The sequence below is a fragment of the Leopardus geoffroyi genome, chromosome C2 (assembly GCF_018350155.1).
Source record: "Leopardus geoffroyi isolate Oge1 chromosome C2, O.geoffroyi_Oge1_pat1.0, whole genome shotgun sequence".
Lineage (NCBI taxonomy): Eukaryota > Metazoa > Chordata > Mammalia > Carnivora > Felidae > Leopardus > Leopardus geoffroyi.
The window spans coordinates 158,645,379-158,665,434 of record NC_059333.1 but is presented as its reverse complement, the minus strand read 5'-3'; the positions used below and the strand labels follow the sequence as shown (position 1 = coordinate 158,665,434).

Here is a 20,056-nt window from a genome sequence, read left to right as displayed (position 1 = left end):
CTGGAAGCTGTCTGAACCCCATACTACAGGAGTTTGATGGAGGCTTCCACACTAGGCATGATCAATTTTTAACTCTATTTCCAGCCCTTCTCTCTTCTCTGGAGGTTGAGGTTTGGAGCTGAAAATTCCAAGCTTCTAATCATGCCTTGGTCTTTCTGGCGACCAGCCCTCATCCAGGAGCCACCCAGGGTCACTTCATTAGAACAAAAGACGCTTCTGGTGCTGCTACTACTTAGGAATTTACAAGGGTTTTAGGAGCTTTGTGTCAGGAACTGGGGGCAGAGAGCAATATATGTATTTTCCATTTCCTCAGATTTCATAAAAAAACCATAGCTATATTTTCAATTTTCAGTATATATATTTCAAATTAATTCAAAACACTGACTTTATCACCATGACAGAAAAATTCAAATTTATAAAACTCTGTATTATACTGTGTCAAAAAGAAATAAAATAAACTGAAATGTGAACTAAAGGTTAAATAAATAAATAAATGTTTACCCTCTCTCTGGGGTGTTGTCCAAAGAAATCTGGATGTACTGCAAAATAGAATGGCCTCAAGGCATTGACTGCTTCAGCTCCAGATAAATGTCTTGAGTAGAGAAACCAGTGTGGAAATATCTTCTCCAGACATAACCTTTTAAAAAGATTCAGATTTATTATATCGAGGCACTGACACACACACACTCAGATCCTCAATGCATAAAGTGACAATAACATCAAAATTATTATGTATGGAAGATACCATAGAAACAAGACAGAAACCAAAATTGTGGTTTTCTGAAATATATAAAAGTTTTGACAAGCAAATGTCCACGTCTGAAATAAATAAGTTGCGGGGATGTGATGTACAGCATAGGCAATATAGTCAGTAACATCGGAACAACTTTGTATGGTGACAGATGGTTAACTATGCTTATCAGGGAGATTATTTAATAATGTATAAAAACACTGACTCATGATATACACTTGAAACTAAGGATACTGTATGTCAATTATACTTAAGAAGAATTTAAAATTAAATTAAGAAATATATTAAAGTTTTAACAAGCAGCGAGTACCACGTGGCTTCTAAAAACAGTGATTTTAAATTCTTCTGGTGCAATATGAAAAAATAATATCAATTAATAATGAAATTTCCAAATTTCCCCTCAAAGCCTATTATGAAATACTAAATGGCATTACTACAGATGATGACAATTTTCTATAACATTTTTTCTTCAGATAAAAAAAACTCAATATTCAATAATATAATCTTTTCTTTATAGTGAAAAATATTTTGAAAATTATAATGCTTAAAAAGAGATACAAGATGTCCCTTGGTTTACTTCCTCATTGCTAGCATGCTAAAATTATTTTAGTTGGATAACTTAACATTCTCATTCTTAGATTCTGGCATAACTCACCTAGGAGTGTTTTTTTTAAGTGTAGTTTTAAATCCAAATGAAAATATTTGCAATTTTGGGGAAGCACTTCCACGACATCTATTTTTGAACGTTACAATTTTACCTTTTCCATTCCATAATGGTCTATAAAGAAGTCTAAATATTAGGCACATTTTTGTCTTAATACATTACCTCATAGATAATTGAGCATGAGTGTTGTCTCATACAGTATTGAATCTATAGAAAGGTTTTATATTTTTAAAATGAGAGATTATCGAATCATTTATGAGATTTTGCTAACAATCTGGAGACCACCGGCATATTTTCAGATTACCTTTGGTTTTGCTTTGTTTTTTTTTTTTTTTTGCATATATTTGACCCTTTTACAAAGTCAGTATATGTAGGCTGTGTACAAAGGACTACAACAGGAGCCTGAACAATAAAGGAAACAGTAAACAGGTACCCGAGTCCTCAAAGTGAGGCAGCATAAGTGAAGATTGGTGATGGCTCCACTCAGTCCCCATTTGAGTTTCAGTTCTCATTTCTAAGTGTCTCATGGACACTTAGCTGTCCTGTCAGCCTGTCAAATTTTGTGTCTATAAAAAGGAATAGAGGTCACTGTCTTCCTTCTAATCTCTGCCTGGATACAGAATGCAAGGAAGCAGTTCAATCCAGGATTATCTTCCTTATTTCTGTCATTCGGGTACCACTGTTCTCAGAGTTGCCAAAGCACAAACCTGCAGAGGTACCACTGCCAAAAGCAGTTCACACCCCCACCCCATTTTGGGGTGCTCTGGAAGTGGGTTATTTCTTCTCACTTTACAGTGTCCCTGAAAACCGTTCCTTCTTTCCATTTTCTGTGCTCCCCATTTATCACCACAGGGTTGGACTGCATAGCCTCACCATCCGTCTACCCCCCAGTCTTATCCCTACCGTATTACATACAGGTTAATTTTCCTGAAATGCCACTACCACTGTATTCCCTGCTAAAACACCTCTGCTGGTGTTTCAACTCCTGCTGAATAAACTCCACTTCTTAGGCTGGTATTCAAGTCCTCTGTAATCATTTCCAATCTGTCTTTACAACATGACCTCCTACCACTTCTTTAGACACCTCAGGTCAACTCTCAGTGATCTTTCTCATTCTTCCCTTTCTTCTGTGTGGTTTCTAAGCCCTAAACACGCTCCCTGTGCCTTAGTTCCATCTACCCAAACAGTACTCACTCACTAAACAATTATTGTGTAAGTGCTACGTGCCAGAAGGCAAGATGCCCGTTTCCCCCAGATACTTCCCTTTAGTATCCTCACTATAAACAGTCTTCCCTTCTTCTAATCTCTAAAAACAGAAACTGTGGACCCAGCATATTTGGAGCACCACACCATAAAGTGTGAGAGATGTTTCCATTTGTTCTCTTCCTCCACCCACACCCATCCTCCTCAGCTATCATGCACCCTTGAAGGCTGTAAACATGGTTTACGTGTGTACTTGCCGTTGTTCGGTTCGTTAGTTGGCATCTGCTGAAAAGCACTAGCCAAACACACTTAGATGTGCGAGAGAAGTGCTGGGAAAGGAAGAAGGTAGGGAGAACTTTCAAACCAGGAGTTAGGTCTGACACCTGTAGGGGAGAGGGGAGGCAGGACTGGGTAGGAAGTCTTGGGCTGCAGCACAGTTCCAAGAAGCACTCAGGTAGGCCAGTGGAGTGTCCTTGGGCCAAAGATGCCCACTGGCAGAGTCCTGTGTCTTGCTGGAGTGAGCCTGACTTAGTATTCCTGCTTTGCTTGGTCACTGACAGCCAGGAAAGCGTGGCTTCGGGACAAATCCTTTGGTGGACCCAGAGAGAACAGAGAGCTCAGTGGGTATCTTATAACTACCACAGCACAGGGTCTGGCACAAGTATTATTGTTCTTATTTTTTAAAATTTTTTAAATGTTTATTTATTTTTGAGAGAGAGAGACAGAGACAGAGAGAGTGTGAGTGGGGGAGGGGCAAAGAGAGAGGGAGACAATCTGAAGCACGTTCCAGGCTCTGAGCTGTCAGAACAGAGCCCAGTGTGGGGCTCAAACTCATGAACCACGAGATCATAACCTGAGCCAAAGTCGGACACTTAGGTGCCCCAAGTATTATTTTTAATGTACGTTAAATGAATGTATAGTAGGTTTTTAGTGAAAGGAAACAAAACAATCAAGGAAAGGTAAATGGAAAACAATATTATACTGCTTGAAATCGAGCAGATTCAGCACATGAAAATCTGAAATTGCAAGATATTAAGGAAAAGATTAGATTTTGTAGGCCACGTGGCCTGTATTACAACTATCTTACTTTGCTGCTATAGCAGGAAAGTAGCCACAATGAGCATGTGAATGAGTGTAGCTGCGGTCAGACAGAACTTCACTCACATAAGTAGGCAGTGGGCCCGTCTGCCTCATGGACTATACTTTGCTGACCTCTGCACTAGAGGAAGCATCCCAAGTACATTAAAAAATACGTGCACAATTTCCTTCTAATTTTTGTGGAACAGACTATGCAAGAGAGAGATCTGTCAAATTATTTGCATTTTTCCAAAAAGGAAAGTTATCCTACCTGTAAGAGCAAAGCTGCTTTGAGTTAAATGCAGAGCCATTAACAACACAGTCAGGGGATTAGGGCCTTTACTACGGGGGGGGGGGGGGGGGGGGGGGGGGGGGGGGGTCGGTCAGAGGACGTAAAGAATGTCACTACTGGTATCTGTTTTGCATATGATGTGATTTCTAATTAACAAAGAGTTTGCACTGCAGTTACTCCAGGGCATTGTTCATCATGATCCATAGCACTGTAAAATCAACTTACTGGGCTATGAACCAGCATTAAAAAAGAGAGGATGCACAATAGAAAATATCACTGGATACATATTTTTTAATGTTTTGTTTTTGAGAGAGAGAGAGAGAGAGAGAGAGAGAGAGAGAGGTGTGACAGAGCGTGAGAGGGGGAGGGGCAGAAAGGGAGGGAGACTGAATCCGAAGCAGGCTCCAGGCTCTGAGCTGTCAGCACAGAGACATCATACCCTGAACTGAAGTCGGAAGCTTAACCGACTGAGCCACCCAGACGCCCCAATATCACTGGATATTTTCTCAGGCTCAGTTGGTTAAGCCTCTGACTTCAACTCAGCTCCTGGTTTCAAGGTTCGCAGGTTTGAGCCCTGTGTCCGACTCTGTGCTTACAGTGTGGAGCCTGCTTGGGACTCTTTCTCTCCCCATCTCTTTCTCTGCCCCTCCCCAACTTGTGTGTGCGTGCATGCTCTCTCTAAATAAATAAATAAACTTAAAAAAAAAAAGAAAATATCACTGGGTAACTATTGTTAATGAAACTTGTATTTTAAGGATTATGATTAAAATACTGTTTTCTGAAGGCTGGAATAAAAACAAGCTGGAAAAGCGTGGCTCTATTCTACAACCACTACTATTCACTGCCTGTCAAAGGCATGGAGTGAGGAGGCAACCATCACTGAAAGGAATGGTCCATGAGATGTTACACAACTCATTCCTCCAGGCTCCTATGGTCTCTCCTGTATCAGAGCATGAAAACACAATACTTTAGCCTGGTTTTCTGTGGTTGAATATTATTAAAAATACCACACCATGAAGAATGTCTCCTCATCTGCAGAAGAACAGTTTTTCAGGGCACTGTATCCCACAGTTGCTTTGTTTCCCTGCCACTCCCCCTCCCCCTTCATCTCTTCACAGTCGTGTCAGGAATTCTGTCAGAGAAATCTCCCTTTGTTTGAGAATCCTTGTTATTTACAACTTGGTGGAAAAAGTGTTTCCTCTAAACAACTTCCTTTTGCCAGGAACTATTTACTTACACAGAATAGTTATTTAAAGGAACTAATTACTGCCAAGTATGTTTCAGAAAACTAAAACTTCACATATTTTTATGTAGCAGGTCAAATTGTCTTGTAGTTATATATTTTGAGCCAAATGAACAATATTTTCCCCTTTTTTGACTTGGCTACCAAGAAGCCAGGACTGAATTTGATGTCTGAGTAATTGTTGACCAGTTCTGTTTTTTTTCTTTTAATTCTTAATGTTTATTTATTTATTTTTTATTTATTTATTTTTTTTTTTTTTTAATTTTTTTTCAACGTTTATTTATTTTTGGGAGAGAGAGAGACAGAGCATGAATGGGGGAGGTGCAGAGAGAGAGGGAGACACAGAATCGGAAACAGGCTCCAGGCTCCGAGCCATCAGCCCAGAGCCCGACGCGGGGCTCGAACTCATGGACCGCGAGATCGTGACCTGGCTGAAGTCGGACGCTTAACCGACTGCGCCACCCAGGCGCCCCAATGTTTATTTATTTTTGAGAGAGATAGAGTGTGAGTGAGGAGGGGCAGAGAGAAAGGGAGACATAGAATCCAAAGCAGGCTCCAGGCTCCGAGCTGTCAGCACAGAGCCCCACGTGGGGCTCAAACTCACGAACCTTGAGATCATGACCTGAACCAAAGTCAGATGCTTAATCAGTTCTGCTTTTTAATATTTTTTTTTCTCTACAGGGCTTTTGATCTCTTTCAATTATACTATATATACCTATTATACAATGTCAATTAAATTCATATATTTGAACTCAAATCCTTTCTTGAAGTAGGATTTAATTATATATCATTGGTAGCAAATACAGTAATCAAATGATCTTACTATACAATTAAATACAATTTAAATGTAAAGTGGTTTTCCATATGACAGCATAGACTTGAGGGCAACATGACAAAAACTGTGCTAAGGACAATCTTTATCTTTTTTTCTCTTAAATTTTTCATACTGAACTATTCTGAAACATGGTATTTTTTTTTCAGCTTCTGCCCTGAATGAACTCTTGGAGGGTCTGGATGTTAACATGAATTTTCTTTTTCTTTTTTGTTCCTGCCCTCCATCATAATATAATTTTAGAATTTGAAAAATAAAAATAAATTAAAATTATCCAAATGCATAACAGATACCCCCACCCACACTATTTACAGATTGGACCACACAGCTTACCTTCTCACCGGTCTCAGGTGGCAAAACATTTCTGAATATATGTATATACATCAACTGCCAGCCATCCATTAATCACCTAAAAAGTTAAGCAGATACAAGCAATGAACAAATGGAATTTGAAATTAAAAATTACCATTTATATTAGCATCCCCCACTCCCAATATGAAATGCTTATCCATAAATCTAACAAAATATGTACAAGATCTATGAGTAAAACTGTGAAATTGATGATGAAATCAAAGAATTAAATAAATGGATATCCTATGCACATGAATAGGAAGACTCAATATTGTCAAGATATCACTACTTTCCAACTTGATCTATAGGACAATAGATGAAATCTATAGATTCAGTGCAATCCCAATCAAAACTCCAGTAAGTTATTTTATGGATATTGGAGGTTCTTCAAAAAGTTAAAAATAGAACTACCCCAGAACCCAGCAATGACACCATTAGATATTTACCAAAGGATACAAAAATACAGATTTGAAGGGGTACATGCATTTTGATGTTTATAGTAGCATTATCAACAATAGCCAAACTATGGAGAGAGTCCAAATGTCCATCAAGTGATGAGTGGATAAAAAAGATGTGGTACACACACATGTAGGAATATTACTCAGCCATCAGAAAGAATGCAACCATGTGGATGGAGCTAGAATGTATTATGCTAAGAGAAAGAAATCAGAGAGAGAAAAATACCATATGATTTCATCACTCATATGTGCAATTTAAGAAACAAAACAGACCAAGAAAAAAAAGAGAAACAAAATAGATAAACATATGGGATGGGGGAAGAAAAAGAGGAGAGAGGGAAACAAACCACAAGAGACTCTTAATGATGGAGAACAAACTGAGGGTTGATGGAGGGAAGTGGGTAGGAGATAGGCTAGATAGATATTAAGGAGGGCACTTGTGATGAGCACTGGGTGTTGTATGTGGGTGATGAATCACTGAATTCTACTCCTGAAACCAATATTGCACTGTATGTTAACCAAAATTTAAAAAAAAGAAAGAAAGAAAGAAACCAGCATACAGATGTCTGAAGAAGCTTTATTCATAATTGCCCAAACTGGGGAGCAACCAAGATGTTCTTCAGAAGGTGAATGGATAAACTGTGGTACATTCAGACAATGGAATATTATTCAGCACTAAAAAGAAAAAGAGCCATCAGGCCATGAAAAGATGAAGAAGCTTCCAAAGCTATAGTAATTAAAACAGTATACTGACATAAAAATAGACATATAGATTGATGTGACAGAATAGAGAGTCTCAAAATAAGCCCATGCATATATGGTTAATTAATTTATGACAAAGGAGCCAAGACTATACCATGGGGAAAGGACATTCTCTTCAAGAAATGATGCTGGGAAAATTGGACAGACATATACAAAAGAATGAAATTGGACCCCTGTCTTATACCATACACAAAAATTAATTCAAAATTAATGATTTGAACATAAGACCTAAAAGCATAAAACTCCTAGAAGAAAACAAAAGTGGCCAGCTCTTTGACAATGATATTTTTGAATATGACACCAAAAGCAAAAGCAACAAAAGCAAAAATAAACAAGACAATATCAAACTAAAAGGAAAGCATCAACAAAATGAAAAGGCAACCTCCTGAGTGGGAGAAAATCATTGCAAAGCATAAATCTGATAAGGGGCCAATATCAAAATGTATAAAGAACTCAACTCAATAGCAAACAAACAATCTGATTAAAAAAATCTGAATAGACATTTTCTAAAGACATACTAATGGCCAACAGACATATGAAAAGATGCTCAACCTCACTAATTTCAGGGAAATGCAAATCAAAACCACAATCTGACATCACCTCACGCCTGTTAGAATGGTTATTATAAAAAAGGCAAGAAATAACAAGGTTGGTGAGGACGTGCAGAAAAGAAAACCGCTGTACACAGTTGGTTGGAATGTAAATTGGTGTAATCACTATGGAAAATAGTATGGAGTTTCCTCAAAAAATGAAAAATAGAATTACCATATGATCCAGTAATTACTTTACTGGTTATTCAAAGAAAACAAGAACACTAATTAAAAAAGATAAAAGCACCTCTATATTTGCTAAAGTATCATTTAGAGTAGCCAAGATATGGACACAATCCAAGTGTCCATTGGTTGAATGAATGGATAAAGACATTGTAGTACACACACACACACACACACACACACACACAGAAGAATATATTATTCAGCCATAAAAAAGAATGAAATGTTGCCATTTGCAACAACATGGATGGACTTCAGAGATCATATGCAAAGTGAAATAAGTCAGACAAAGAAAGACAAAAACTATATGACCTGTCTTATGTGTGGGATCTAAAAAAAATAAAAAGAAAAAACCCATCAAGCTCAGAGATAAAGAGAACAGATCGGTGGCTGCAAAGGGTGGGGTGGGGGTGGGGGGAAGAAATGGATGAGCTGTCCTTTTTTTAGTTTACATAAATTCAATATAAAATTTTTAAAAGTTTAAAAAAGAAAAATAAATGAGCTATGAAACCATGAAAAGATGTGGAAGAAAAAGTGACAGAAGCCAATCTACAAAGATTATGTACAGTGTGATTCCAACCCTATGACATTCTGGAAAAGGCAACACTATGGAGACAGTGAAAAGTTCAGTGGTTGCCAGAGGTTGGAGGGAGAGAAGGATGAACAGGTGAGCACAGAGGATTTTTAGGACAGTGAAACTACTCTCTGTACTGCCATGGCAGACACACGTCATTATACTTTCGTCAAAACCCATGGAATGTACAACACCAAGAGTGAACCCTAATGTAAGCTGTGGATTTTGGGTGGTAATGATGTGTCACTGTAGGTTCAAACCGTAACAAACGTACCATGCAGGTGTGGAAGACTGTGTGTCAGGGACAGAAGGTATATGGGAACTCTATACTTTGCTCAATTTTGCTGTGAACCTAAAACTGCTCTAAAAAATAGTGTATTTTTGGGGGAGCCTGGGTGGCTCAGTCGGTTGAGTGGCCGACTTCGGCTCAGGTCACGATCTGGCAGTCCGTGAGTTCGAGCCCCGCGTCGGGCTCTGTGCTGACAGCTCGGAGCCTGGAGCCTGTTTCGGATTCTGTGTCTCCCTTTCTCTGACCCTCCCCTGTTCATGCTCTGTCTCTCTCTGTCTCAAAAATAAATAAACGTTAAAAAAAATAAAAAAAAAATAGTGTACTTTTTAAAAAGGTAAGCAGATAAAAGAGGGAAGATTTTAATCACATGAACTTTTCCAACAATTTAGATTATAGGAAGATGTTCAACTATAGTATGATATCCATGTCAACTGACATAGTGATTTAAAAAAATCCTAAGAGGAAGAAAAATCGTATGAGCAGTCCCTTAATAAGTATTGAAATGCCCTATTCACCCAATAATCACCAAGTAAAACATTCCTTTTCTCCCTATTATCAAGCTCTTAGCTGTCTTACTCCCTATTATTCCACTCTTCCAGGCATCTGTTCAGCAGCATTATTCTCTCAAACTAACCATTACATGGCTAAAGTCCTATTCCATCAAATCTTGAGCATTAAGTATGTTTAAAAAATATTTTCATGATGTAGTTAATATACCTGAACCAAGGTAATGTAATGAAGCATATCTGCCATTAATAAAATGACAGAAATATGTATTTTAAAGACAAATCGAGAATTACCTTGAAAAATTTATGTATTCAAACAACAATGGATACTTTACTTTCTGGTTAATTGGCGTGGCAAGAATCTCTGGGATGCAGAATGTGTTAGACGTATTCATTTCAATGTTTAAAAAGATGATTTTACTTAACCATCTACCTTTATATTTTGTTTGAGACAAATACACAGATACAGGAGACACTCCTACCATTTTGAAGATTTCTGAGATGAAATGGAGGAAAAAGAACCATTTGGATTATCTAAAAGTTCAGTGCAATCTGTGATGGACTGAATTCTCACAAAATTTTCTCAAGAAGTAACCAGAATAATCTAATCTTAGTTAAGATGGCACAGATAGAAGGCTCAAAGCTTGCAAAGACCAGAAGGATATACATATCCAATCTTTAACTGGCTACCTGTAGGTAGTAAGATATTAAGTGCTTTAATTTTATTTCCTGGTTTACTTACAATGAACATGTGGCATACATTCTTAATTTTTTTTAATCAATGCTTTTAACATTCAAATTTAATGAAGAAAATGAGTATAGCAGGAAAGAGGGCTGTTCACTCAGTATTTAAGACAGGACCCTAACCCTGGAATATCTGTCCAAAGACATTCCTGGACAGTAGTCCCAATTTAGCTCAAGAAGAAACAGCTCACCACACTCACACATAATGAATTCATTTTTATATTATTATTTTTTTAAGTTTTTTTTTTTTTTTTTTTTAGTAATCTCTACACCCAATGTGAGGCTTGAACTTAAAACCATGAGATCAAGAGTCACATGCTTTTCTGACTGAGCCAGCCAGGCGCTCATTTTTTATATTATTAAGAACATTTGTGCCATTTAATGGCAAAGATACTAATAAATGAGCTAAAACTGTGGGTAAGAAATGAGGAATAATACTTGAGAGGCAAATGATCATCTAAGAATACAGATGGGAAACAGATGAAATACACAACCATGCTCTAACCAATATCCATTATTCAGCATAAAATGATCTAAAAGCACCCTTGAAAAGCCAGAATTACTAAACACCACAAAGCACCTCGGTCTACAACACAACAGTGCAACCTGTTTTGTCTTTTGCAGCAATATCTTAGAAGTTCCTAAAATCAAAATGTCTACATCCAATGAATAATGTAGGTGATCCAGAGGACATGCTCTCCTACACATTTTCAAAAGCAAGACATTAAAACACAACACTGAAAAGAAACTGTTATGATAGCTGATTTGAAATAAATGTTTTGAATTTTGAAGTTAAAGCACACCATAAAGGTAATTTAAAAATCTGAAATGAATTTAGGAAAGACTAGCTGTTTCAAATTTGATTAAAAAAGTGTTTTAGAGGCAGATAGCCAAGTTACACTAAACACTAATGTATAAGATTTCCTAGGAAAAGTAGCTCATTTATCACAGAAAGCAGTTTTGTAACTTCAGAGTCAGCTTGGAATTGATCTCCAAAGAATCACCAACAGCAAAATTGCAAAAACTACAGAATGTGACCTTAATGATTTTCTTTATTTTTTTATTATGAAATTTATTGTCAAATTGGTTTCCATACAACATCCAGTGCTCATCCCAACTGGTGCCCTCCTCAATACCCATCACGCACCCACCCCTCCTTCCCACCCCCCATAAACCCTGTTTGTTCTCAGTTTTTAGGAGTCTCTTATGTTTTGGCTCCCTCCCTCTCTAACCATTATTTTTTTCTTCCCTTCCCCCATGGTCTTCTGTTAAGTTTCTCAGGATCCACATAGGAGTGAAAACATATGGAATCTGTTCTTCTCTGTATGATTTATTTCACTTAGCATCACACTCTCCAGTTCCATCCGTGTTGCTACAAAAGGCCATATTTCACTCTTTCTCATTGCCACGTAGTATTCCATTGTGTATATAAACCACGATTTCTTTATCCATTCGTCAGTTGATGGACATTTAGGCTCTTTCCATAATTTAGATATTGTTGAGAGTACTGCTATAAACATTGGGGTACAAGTGCCCCTATGCATCAGCACTCCTGTATCCCTTGGGTAAATTCCTAGCAGTGCTACTGCTGGGTCATAGGGTAGGTCTATTTTTAATTTTGTGAGGAACCTCCACACTGTTTTCCAGAGCGGCTGCACTAGTTTGCATTCCCACCAACAGTGTAAGAGGGTTCCCGTTTCTCCACATCCTCTCCAGCATCTATAGTCTCCTGTTTTGTTCATTTTAGCCACTCTGACTGGCATGAGGTGATATCTGAGTGTGGTTTTCATTTGTATTTCCCTGATGAGGAGCGACGTTGAGCATCTTTTCATGTGCCTGTTGGACATTCATCTGGATGTCTTCTTTAGAGAAGTGTCTATTCATGTTTTCTGCCCATTTCTTCACTGGGTTATTTGTTTTTCAGGTGTGGAGTTTGGTGAGCTCTTTGTAGATTTTTGGATACTAGCCCTTTGTCCGATATGTCATTTGCAAATATCTTTTCCCATTCTGTTGGTTGCCTTTTAGTTTTGTTGGTTGTTTCCTTTGCTATGCAGAGCTTTTTATCTTCATGAGGTCCCAATAGTTCATTTTTGCTTTTAATTCCCTTGCCTTTGGGGATGTGTCAAGTAAGAAATTGCTGCGGCTCAGGTCAGAGAGGTTTTTCCCTGCCTTCTCCTCTAGGGTTTTGATGATTTCCTGTCTTACGTTCAGGTCCTTTATCCATTTTGAGTTTGTTTTTGTGAATGATGTAAGAAAGTGGTCTAGTTTCAATCTTCTGCATGTTGCTGTCCAGTTCTCCCGGCACCATTTGTTAAAGAGACTGCCTTTTTTCCATTGGATATTCTTTCCTGCTTTGTCAAAGGTTAGTTGGCCATACTTTTGTGGGTCTAGTTCTGGGGTTTCCATCCTATTCCATTGGTCTATGTGTCTGTTTTTGTGCCAATACCATGCTGTCTTGATGATGACAGCTTTGTAGCAGAGGCTAAAGTCTAGGATTGTGATGGCTCCTGCTTTGCTCTTCTTCTTCGATATTACTTTGGCTATTTGGGGCCTTTTGTGGTTCCATATAAATTTTAGGATTGCTTGTTCTAGCTTCGAGAAGAATGCTGGTGCAATTTTGATTGGGACTGTGTCGAATGTGTAGATTGCTTTGGGTAGTATTGACATTTTAACGATATTTATTCTTCCAACCCATGAGCATGGAATATTTTTCCATTTCATTGTATCTTCTTCAATGTCCTTCATAAGCTTTCTATAGTTTTCAGCATACAGATCTTTTACATCTTTGGTCAGGTTTATTCGTAGGTATTTTATGATTCTTGGTGCACTTGTGAATGGGATCAGTTTCTTTATTTGTCCTTCTGTTGCTTCATTATTAGTGTATAAGAATGCAACTGATTTCTGTACATTGATTTTGTATCCTGCGACTTTGCTGAATTCACGTATCAGTTCTAGCAGACTTTTGGTGGAGTCTATCGGGTTTTCCATGTATAGTATCATGTCATCTGCAAAAAGTGAAAGCTTGACTTCATCTTTGCCAATTTTGATGCCTTTGATTTCCTTTTGTTGTCTGATTGCTGATGCTAGAACTTCCAACACTATGTTAAACAACAGCGGTGAGAGTGGACATCCCTGTCGTGTTCCTGATCTCAGGGAGAAAGCTCTCAGTTTTTCCCCATTGAGGGTATTAGCTGTGGGCTTTTCATAAATGGCTTTTATGATGTTTAAGTATGTTCCTTCTATCCTAACTTTCTCGAGGGTTTTTATTAAGAAAGGAGGCTGAATTTTGTCAAATGCTTTTTCTGCATCTTTCGATTGACAGGATCATATGGTTCTTATCTTTTCTTAATGTGATGCATCACATTGATTGATTTGCGAATGTTGAACCAGCCCTGCAGCCCAGAAATGAATCCCACTTGATCATGGTGAATAATTCTTTTCATATGCTGTTGAATTCGATTTGCTAGTATCTTGCTGAGAATTTTTGCATCCATATTCATCAGGGATAGTGGCCTGTAGTTCCTTTTTTTTTTGCTGGGTCTCTGTCTGGTTTAGGAATCAAAGTAATGCTGCTTCATAGAATGAGTCTGGAAGTTTTCCTTCCCTTTCTTATTTTGGAACAGCTTGAGAAGGATAGGTATTATCTCTGCTTTAAATGTCTGGTAGAATTCCCCTGGGATGCCATCTGGGTCCTGGACTCTTATTTGTTGGGAGATTTTTGATAACTGATTCAATTTCTTTGCTGGTTATGGATCTGTTCAAGTTTTCTATTTCTTCCCGTTTGAGTTTTGGAAGTGTGTGGGTGCTTAGGAATTTGTCCATTTCTTCCAGATCGTCCAGTTTGTTGGCATATAATTTTTCATAGTATTCCCTGATAATTGCTTGTATATCTGAGGGATTGGTTGTAATAATTCCACTTTCATTCATGAATTTTTCTATTTGGGTCATCTCCCTTTTCTTTTTGAGAAGCCTGGCTAGACGTTTATCAATTTTGTTTATTTTTTCAAAAAACCAACTCTTGGTTTCATTGGTCTGCTCTACTGTTTTTTTAGATTCTATATTGTTTATTTCTGCTCTGATCTTTATTATTTCTCTTCTTCTGTTGGGTTTGGGGTGTCTTTGCTGTTCTGCTTCTATTTTCTTTAGGTGTGCTGTTAGATTTTGTATTTGGGATTTTTCTTGTTTCTTGAGATAGGCCTGGATTGCAATGTATTTTCCTCTCAGGACTGCCTTCGCTGCATCCCAAAGCGTTTGGATTGTTGTATTTTCATTTTCATTTGTTTCCATATATTTTTTAATTTCTTCTCTAATTGTCTGGTTGACCCATTCATTCTTTAGTAGGGTGTTCTTTAACCTCCATGCTTTTGGAGGTTTTCTAGACCTTTTCCTGTGGTTGATTTCAAGCTTCATAGCATTGTGGTCTGAAAGTATGCATGGTATGATCTCAACTCTTTTATATTTATGAAGGGCTGTTTTGTGAGCCAGTATGTGATCTATCTTGGAGAATGTTCCATGTGCACTCGAGAAGAAAGTATATTCTGTTGCTTTGGGATGCAGAGTTCTAAATATATCTGTCAAGTCCATCTGATCCACTGTATCATCCAGGGCCCTTGTTTCTTTATTGATCCTGTGTTTAGATGATCTATCCATTTCTGTAAGTGGAGTGTTAAAGTCCCCTGCAATTACCACATTCTTATCAATGAGGTTGCTTATGTTTGTGATTAATTGTTTCACATATTTGGGGCTCCCATATTCACCCCATAGATATTTATAATTGTTAGCTCTTCCTGATGGATAGACCCTGTAATTATTATATAATTATCTTCTTCATGTCTTGTTACAGCCTTTAATTTAAAGTCTAGTTCGTCTGACATAAGTATGGCTACTCCAGCTTTCTTTTGACTTCCGATAGCATGATAGTTCTCCATCCCCTTACTTTCAATCTGAAGGTGTCCTCAGGTCTAAAATGAGTCTCTTGTAGAGAGCAAATAGATGGGTCTTGTTTTTTTGTCCATTCTGATACCTTATGTCTTTTGGTTGGAGCATTTAGTCCATTTACATTCAGTGTTATTATTGAAAGATATGGGTTTAGAGTCATTGTGATGTCCGTAGGTTTCATGCTTGCAGTGATGTCTCTGGTACTTTGTCTCACAGGATTCCCCTTAGGATCTCTTGTAGGGCTGGTTTAGTGGTGATAAATTCCTTCGGTTGTTTGTTTGGGAAGACCTTTATCTCTCCTTCTATTCTGAATGACAGACTTGCTGGATAAAGGATTCTCGGCTGCATATTTTTTCTGTTCGTCACATGAAGATTTCCTGCCATTCCTTTCTGGCCTGCCAAGTTTCAGTAGACAGATCCGTCACAAGTCTTATAGGTCTCCCTTTACATGTTAGAGCATGTTTACCCTAGCTGCTTTCAGAATTCTCTCTTTATCCTTGTATTTTGCCAGTTTCACTATGACATGTCATGCAGATCGATTCAAGTTACGTCTGAAGGGAGTTCTCTGTGCTTCTTGGATTTCAATGCCTTTTGCCTTCCCCAGTTCAGAGACATTCTCAGCTATTATTTCTTCAAGTACACCTTCAGCACCTTTCCCTCTCTCTTCCTCCTCTGGAATCCCAATTATGCGTGCATTATTTCTTTTAATTATGTCACTTAGTTCTCTAAGTCTCCCTTCATGCTCCTGGATTTTTTTTATCTCTCTTTTTCTCAGCTTCTTCTTTTTCCATAATTTTATCTTCTATTTCACCTATTCTCTCCTCTGCCTCTTCAATCCGAGCTGTGGTCGCCTCCATTTTATTTTGCACCTCATTTATAGCATTTTTTAGCTCCTCATGACTGTTTCTTAGTCTCTTGATCTCTGTAGCAATAGATTCTCTACTGTCCTCTATACCTTTTTTCAAGCCCAGTGATTAATTTTATGAGTATTACTCTAAATTCTTGTTCCATTATATTGCTTAAATCGTTTTTGATCAATTCGTTAGCTGTCGCTACTTCCTGGAGTTTCTTTTGAGGAGAGTTCTTCCATTTCGTCATTTGGGTATTCCCTGGGGTGGCTCCAAACTACGGGGCACTTCCCCTGTACTGTCTGGAGAAACTTGTGTTGGTGGGCGGGGCCACAGTGAGACCTGATGTCTGCCCCCAGCCTACCACTGGGGCCACAGTCAGACTGGTGTGTACCTTCTCTCTCCCAGGGGCAGGACTCACTGTGGAGTGGTGTGGCTCCTGTCTGGGCTGCTTGCACCCTGCCAGGCTTGTGGTGCTGCTTTGATGGGATCTGGCCAAGGGGGTATTAGCGGGTGGATCCGCAAGGTGCACAGGGGCGGGAGGGGCAGGCTCAGCTGGCTTTGCCTTCGGTGGTCTGCTTTGGGAGGGGTCCTGCGGCACCGGGAGGGAGGCAGACCCGTCGGAGGGATGGATCCACAGAAGCACAGTGTTGGGTGTTTGTGCTGTGCAAGCAAGTTCCATGATGGGAACTGGTTCCCTTTGGGATTTTGGCTGGGGGATGGGCGAGGGAGATAGCGCTTCCCAGCACCTTTGTTCCCCGCCAAGCTGAGCTCTGTCCTCTGGGGCTCAACAACTCTCCCTCCCGCTCTCTGAGCAGAGCTGTTGACTTATAACATATCAGATGTTAAGTCCCACTGGCTGTCAGAGCACACTCTGTGCGGCCCCTCCGCTTTTGCAAGCCAGACTCGGAGGCTCTGCATTGCTGGGCGGGCTGCCCCTCTGCTGTCCTGGCTCCCTCCCACCAGTCCATGTAGCGCGCACTGCCTCTCCGCCTTTCCTACCCTCTTCCGTGGGCCTCTCGTCTAAGCTTGGCTCCGGAGAGTCCGTTCTGCTAGTCTTCTGGTGGTTAGCGGGGCAAATTAGGCAGATGTGGGTGGAATCTAAGCGATCAGCAGGACACGGTGAGCCCAGCATCCTCCTATGCTGCCATCTTCCTGTCTTCCCTTAATGATTTTCAAACATGGAACAAAAAGTATGTTATACAGAGAATTTTTTGTTTGTGCAGAGAATTTATGCTGCATGTTTTAGAAGCATTTCCATAAAAAATAAGGCAAAAAAAAAGTTTCTGTACCTAAAGTACTAGTTTTCAGTTGTACAGAAAAATTATATATTCAATGTCCACTCTGTAATCACATGGCAAATTTACTACTGAGCAATGACTAATAAAGGACATTAATACTTAGAAATGGGACAACGGATTCCCCCAAAGAAAATAAAATGTTCCTAAATACAAACCTGAACATCACATCATGGTTTCTAGATTTAGGGAGAACTTTAAAAAAAAAAGTTGGACTGTTACAGGTTAAAAGTTAGGTGCTTTCTGCCTGCCTTTTTGGTGAGTAGGCAATTTCCTTAAAAGGTGCACATGGCAGTAAAACGATTTCAAATCTAGGCCACCTAATAAGGTAGCCACCTAAAGCCACCTTCCCCAAAGGCCTTAATGGTCTCACAGGTAGAAAATTTTGGGGCAGGGAATGTAATAGACTCTGGTGTGTATGTGTGTGTGTGAGAGAGAATGTGTGGCTCAGCCAGCCTTGCCGATTTCGAGTTTGTGGCTCCACGGACAGGCACCCTTAAGGTCCCCAAAAGTCTACGGAGTCTGAGTGGGCTCTCCTTGTCCTTTGGGAGCATAAGGTTTAGGGCAGTATTGGATCAGATTCTGATATCAAGTCACAAAGCTGAGTCCGCTCCAGCCAAACCTCACCTAAAGTTTCCCTCGGGAACATGACCAGAGGAGTATCTGATTGGTCCTTTCATCCGAGGAAATACTCTCCTTTTGTCTGCTCTTGTGACACTGAACATGAGAAAGAAATTAATAATGGGATCAAAACAGAGTAAGCTTACGATTTTAGAGGTCATGCCCAAAAATTTTACAAAGGGATTTTTCAGGTGATTATGGGGTGAAAATGACACCTGGGAAGTTAAGGACCTTTTGGGACCTAGAATGGCCTATATTCAATGTAGGATGGCCCCTAGAAGGGACATTAAATGCTCAAACAGTGCAGTGGGTTTGGCTAATAGTCACTGGGAACCCAGGCCACCCTGATCAATTTCCATACATCGACTTCTGGCTTGAAATTGCCCGAAACCCCCTACCTTGGGTATGATTCATCCTTAGCAAGCAGAGCCAGGTAATGTTTTAGCCATTTTATCTGGACGCTCACCCAGGGAACCAAAGAAGGAACCCACCGCTCCTCTAATATTTAAAGGAGACGTGGAGGAAGATCTTGTCTTTCCACCTCCTTATGACTCGTCAAACTCCCTCCCCGATGCTCCTGAGCTTTAAACCCCACCCCCGTCTGTCTGTCTGTCCCATCTGCTGCTGTTGCCGCCGCCATTGTCACCAGGGCCCATCTCCCTGCCCCTCTCAGACCTGGAGAACTTTCCCCCACAAAGGCCAGCAGCCAGATTGCATGCCAGACCCAGACCTAACGCTCTCCAAATGCCTGTAAGGGAGATGAGAGAGCCTGAAAGACAGAATGAGGAGGGAACAGTCCAGCCCAGCCATTCCATGATGTATTGCCAACCTTTCTCTATAACTGACCTCCTCATTTGGAAACACAACACTCCATCATACTCTGAAAAGCCACAAGCAATGGTCGAGTTGATGGCCTCTTCCAGACCCACCGACCAAGTTGGGAAGACTGTCAACAGTTACTCCGTACTCTGTTTAATACAGAAGAAAAAAGAAGAAGAATGAGAGAAACATGACAGTACCTAGAAGATCACACACCTCTGGGGATCAATGACCCTGCTGTCTGGGCTCAAGCTGCCATGCCTGAAGAATGCCCAACATGGGATTTCACCACAGAAGGACAAGCCCATATCCCACAATACCAGGAAGCCCTCCTTTGGGGAATCTGAGCTGGAACCAAAAGGCCTATGAACATGACTAAAACATCATCAGTCACGCAGCACCCTGGGGAGTCTCCCAGAGACTACTATGAAAGATTATGTGAAGCATACCATGTATACACCCTGTTTGACCCCGAGGCACCAGAAAGTCAACAAATGGTAAATACCTCTTTTGTGGCACAGGCTGCCCCAGATATCACAAGGAAACTCCAGAAGTTGGAGGGCTTTGCCGGAATGAATATCACTCAGCTGATAGAGGTCGCCAATAAAGTTTTCATGAACAAAGAAGTCACAGCCGAGAGAGAGAAGTGGAGAGAAGACCAAAAAAGAAAGCCACCCTCCTCGCAGCAGCACTAAAAGAAACGGACACTGCAAAGACAGGAAGACCCCAACCACCAAAAGGGGGGAAGCCCAGAGCACCCTCAGCAAAAGACCAATGTGCATACTGCAAAGAGAAGGGACACCGGAAGAATGAATGTCCGAATCGGAAGGGGCTCTCAAAACCCAGCCAATATCAGGAGGAACTCAAGGCGAGAACCTCATTGGTCTGGCCGGGGTAGAATCAGACTGAGGGGGACTGGGCTCTTTCTCTCTTGGCCCCCATGAGCCCATGGTCGGAATGAAGGTAGGAGGCCAAACAGTAACTTTCATGGTTGACACTGGGGCTGAATACTC

The 20,056-nt window shown here is 39.9% G+C and overlaps 1 protein-coding gene across 4 annotated transcripts in view; it reads right to left on the bottom strand.

Moving 5' to 3' along the window:
* TCAIM (T cell activation inhibitor, mitochondrial) overlaps positions 1–20,056 on the bottom strand; it is a 77,534-nt gene that overhangs the window by 46,073 nt on the left and 11,405 nt on the right. For 3 of the 4 annotated variants that reach the window (XM_045436795.1, XM_045436796.1, XM_045436798.1), the window contains exons 2-3: positions 6,396–6,471; positions 502–637 (exon numbers count right to left, since the gene is read on the bottom strand). In XM_045436795.1, the coding sequence (XP_045292751.1) occupies positions 502–637; positions 6,396–6,424 (165 nt within the window). In that variant the 5' untranslated portion in view covers positions 6,425–6,471. Of the gene's footprint in view, positions 1–501; positions 638–6,395; positions 6,472–19,070; positions 19,193–20,056 lie in introns of all 4 variants that reach the window. The other variant, XM_045436797.1, reaches the window with a different exon arrangement.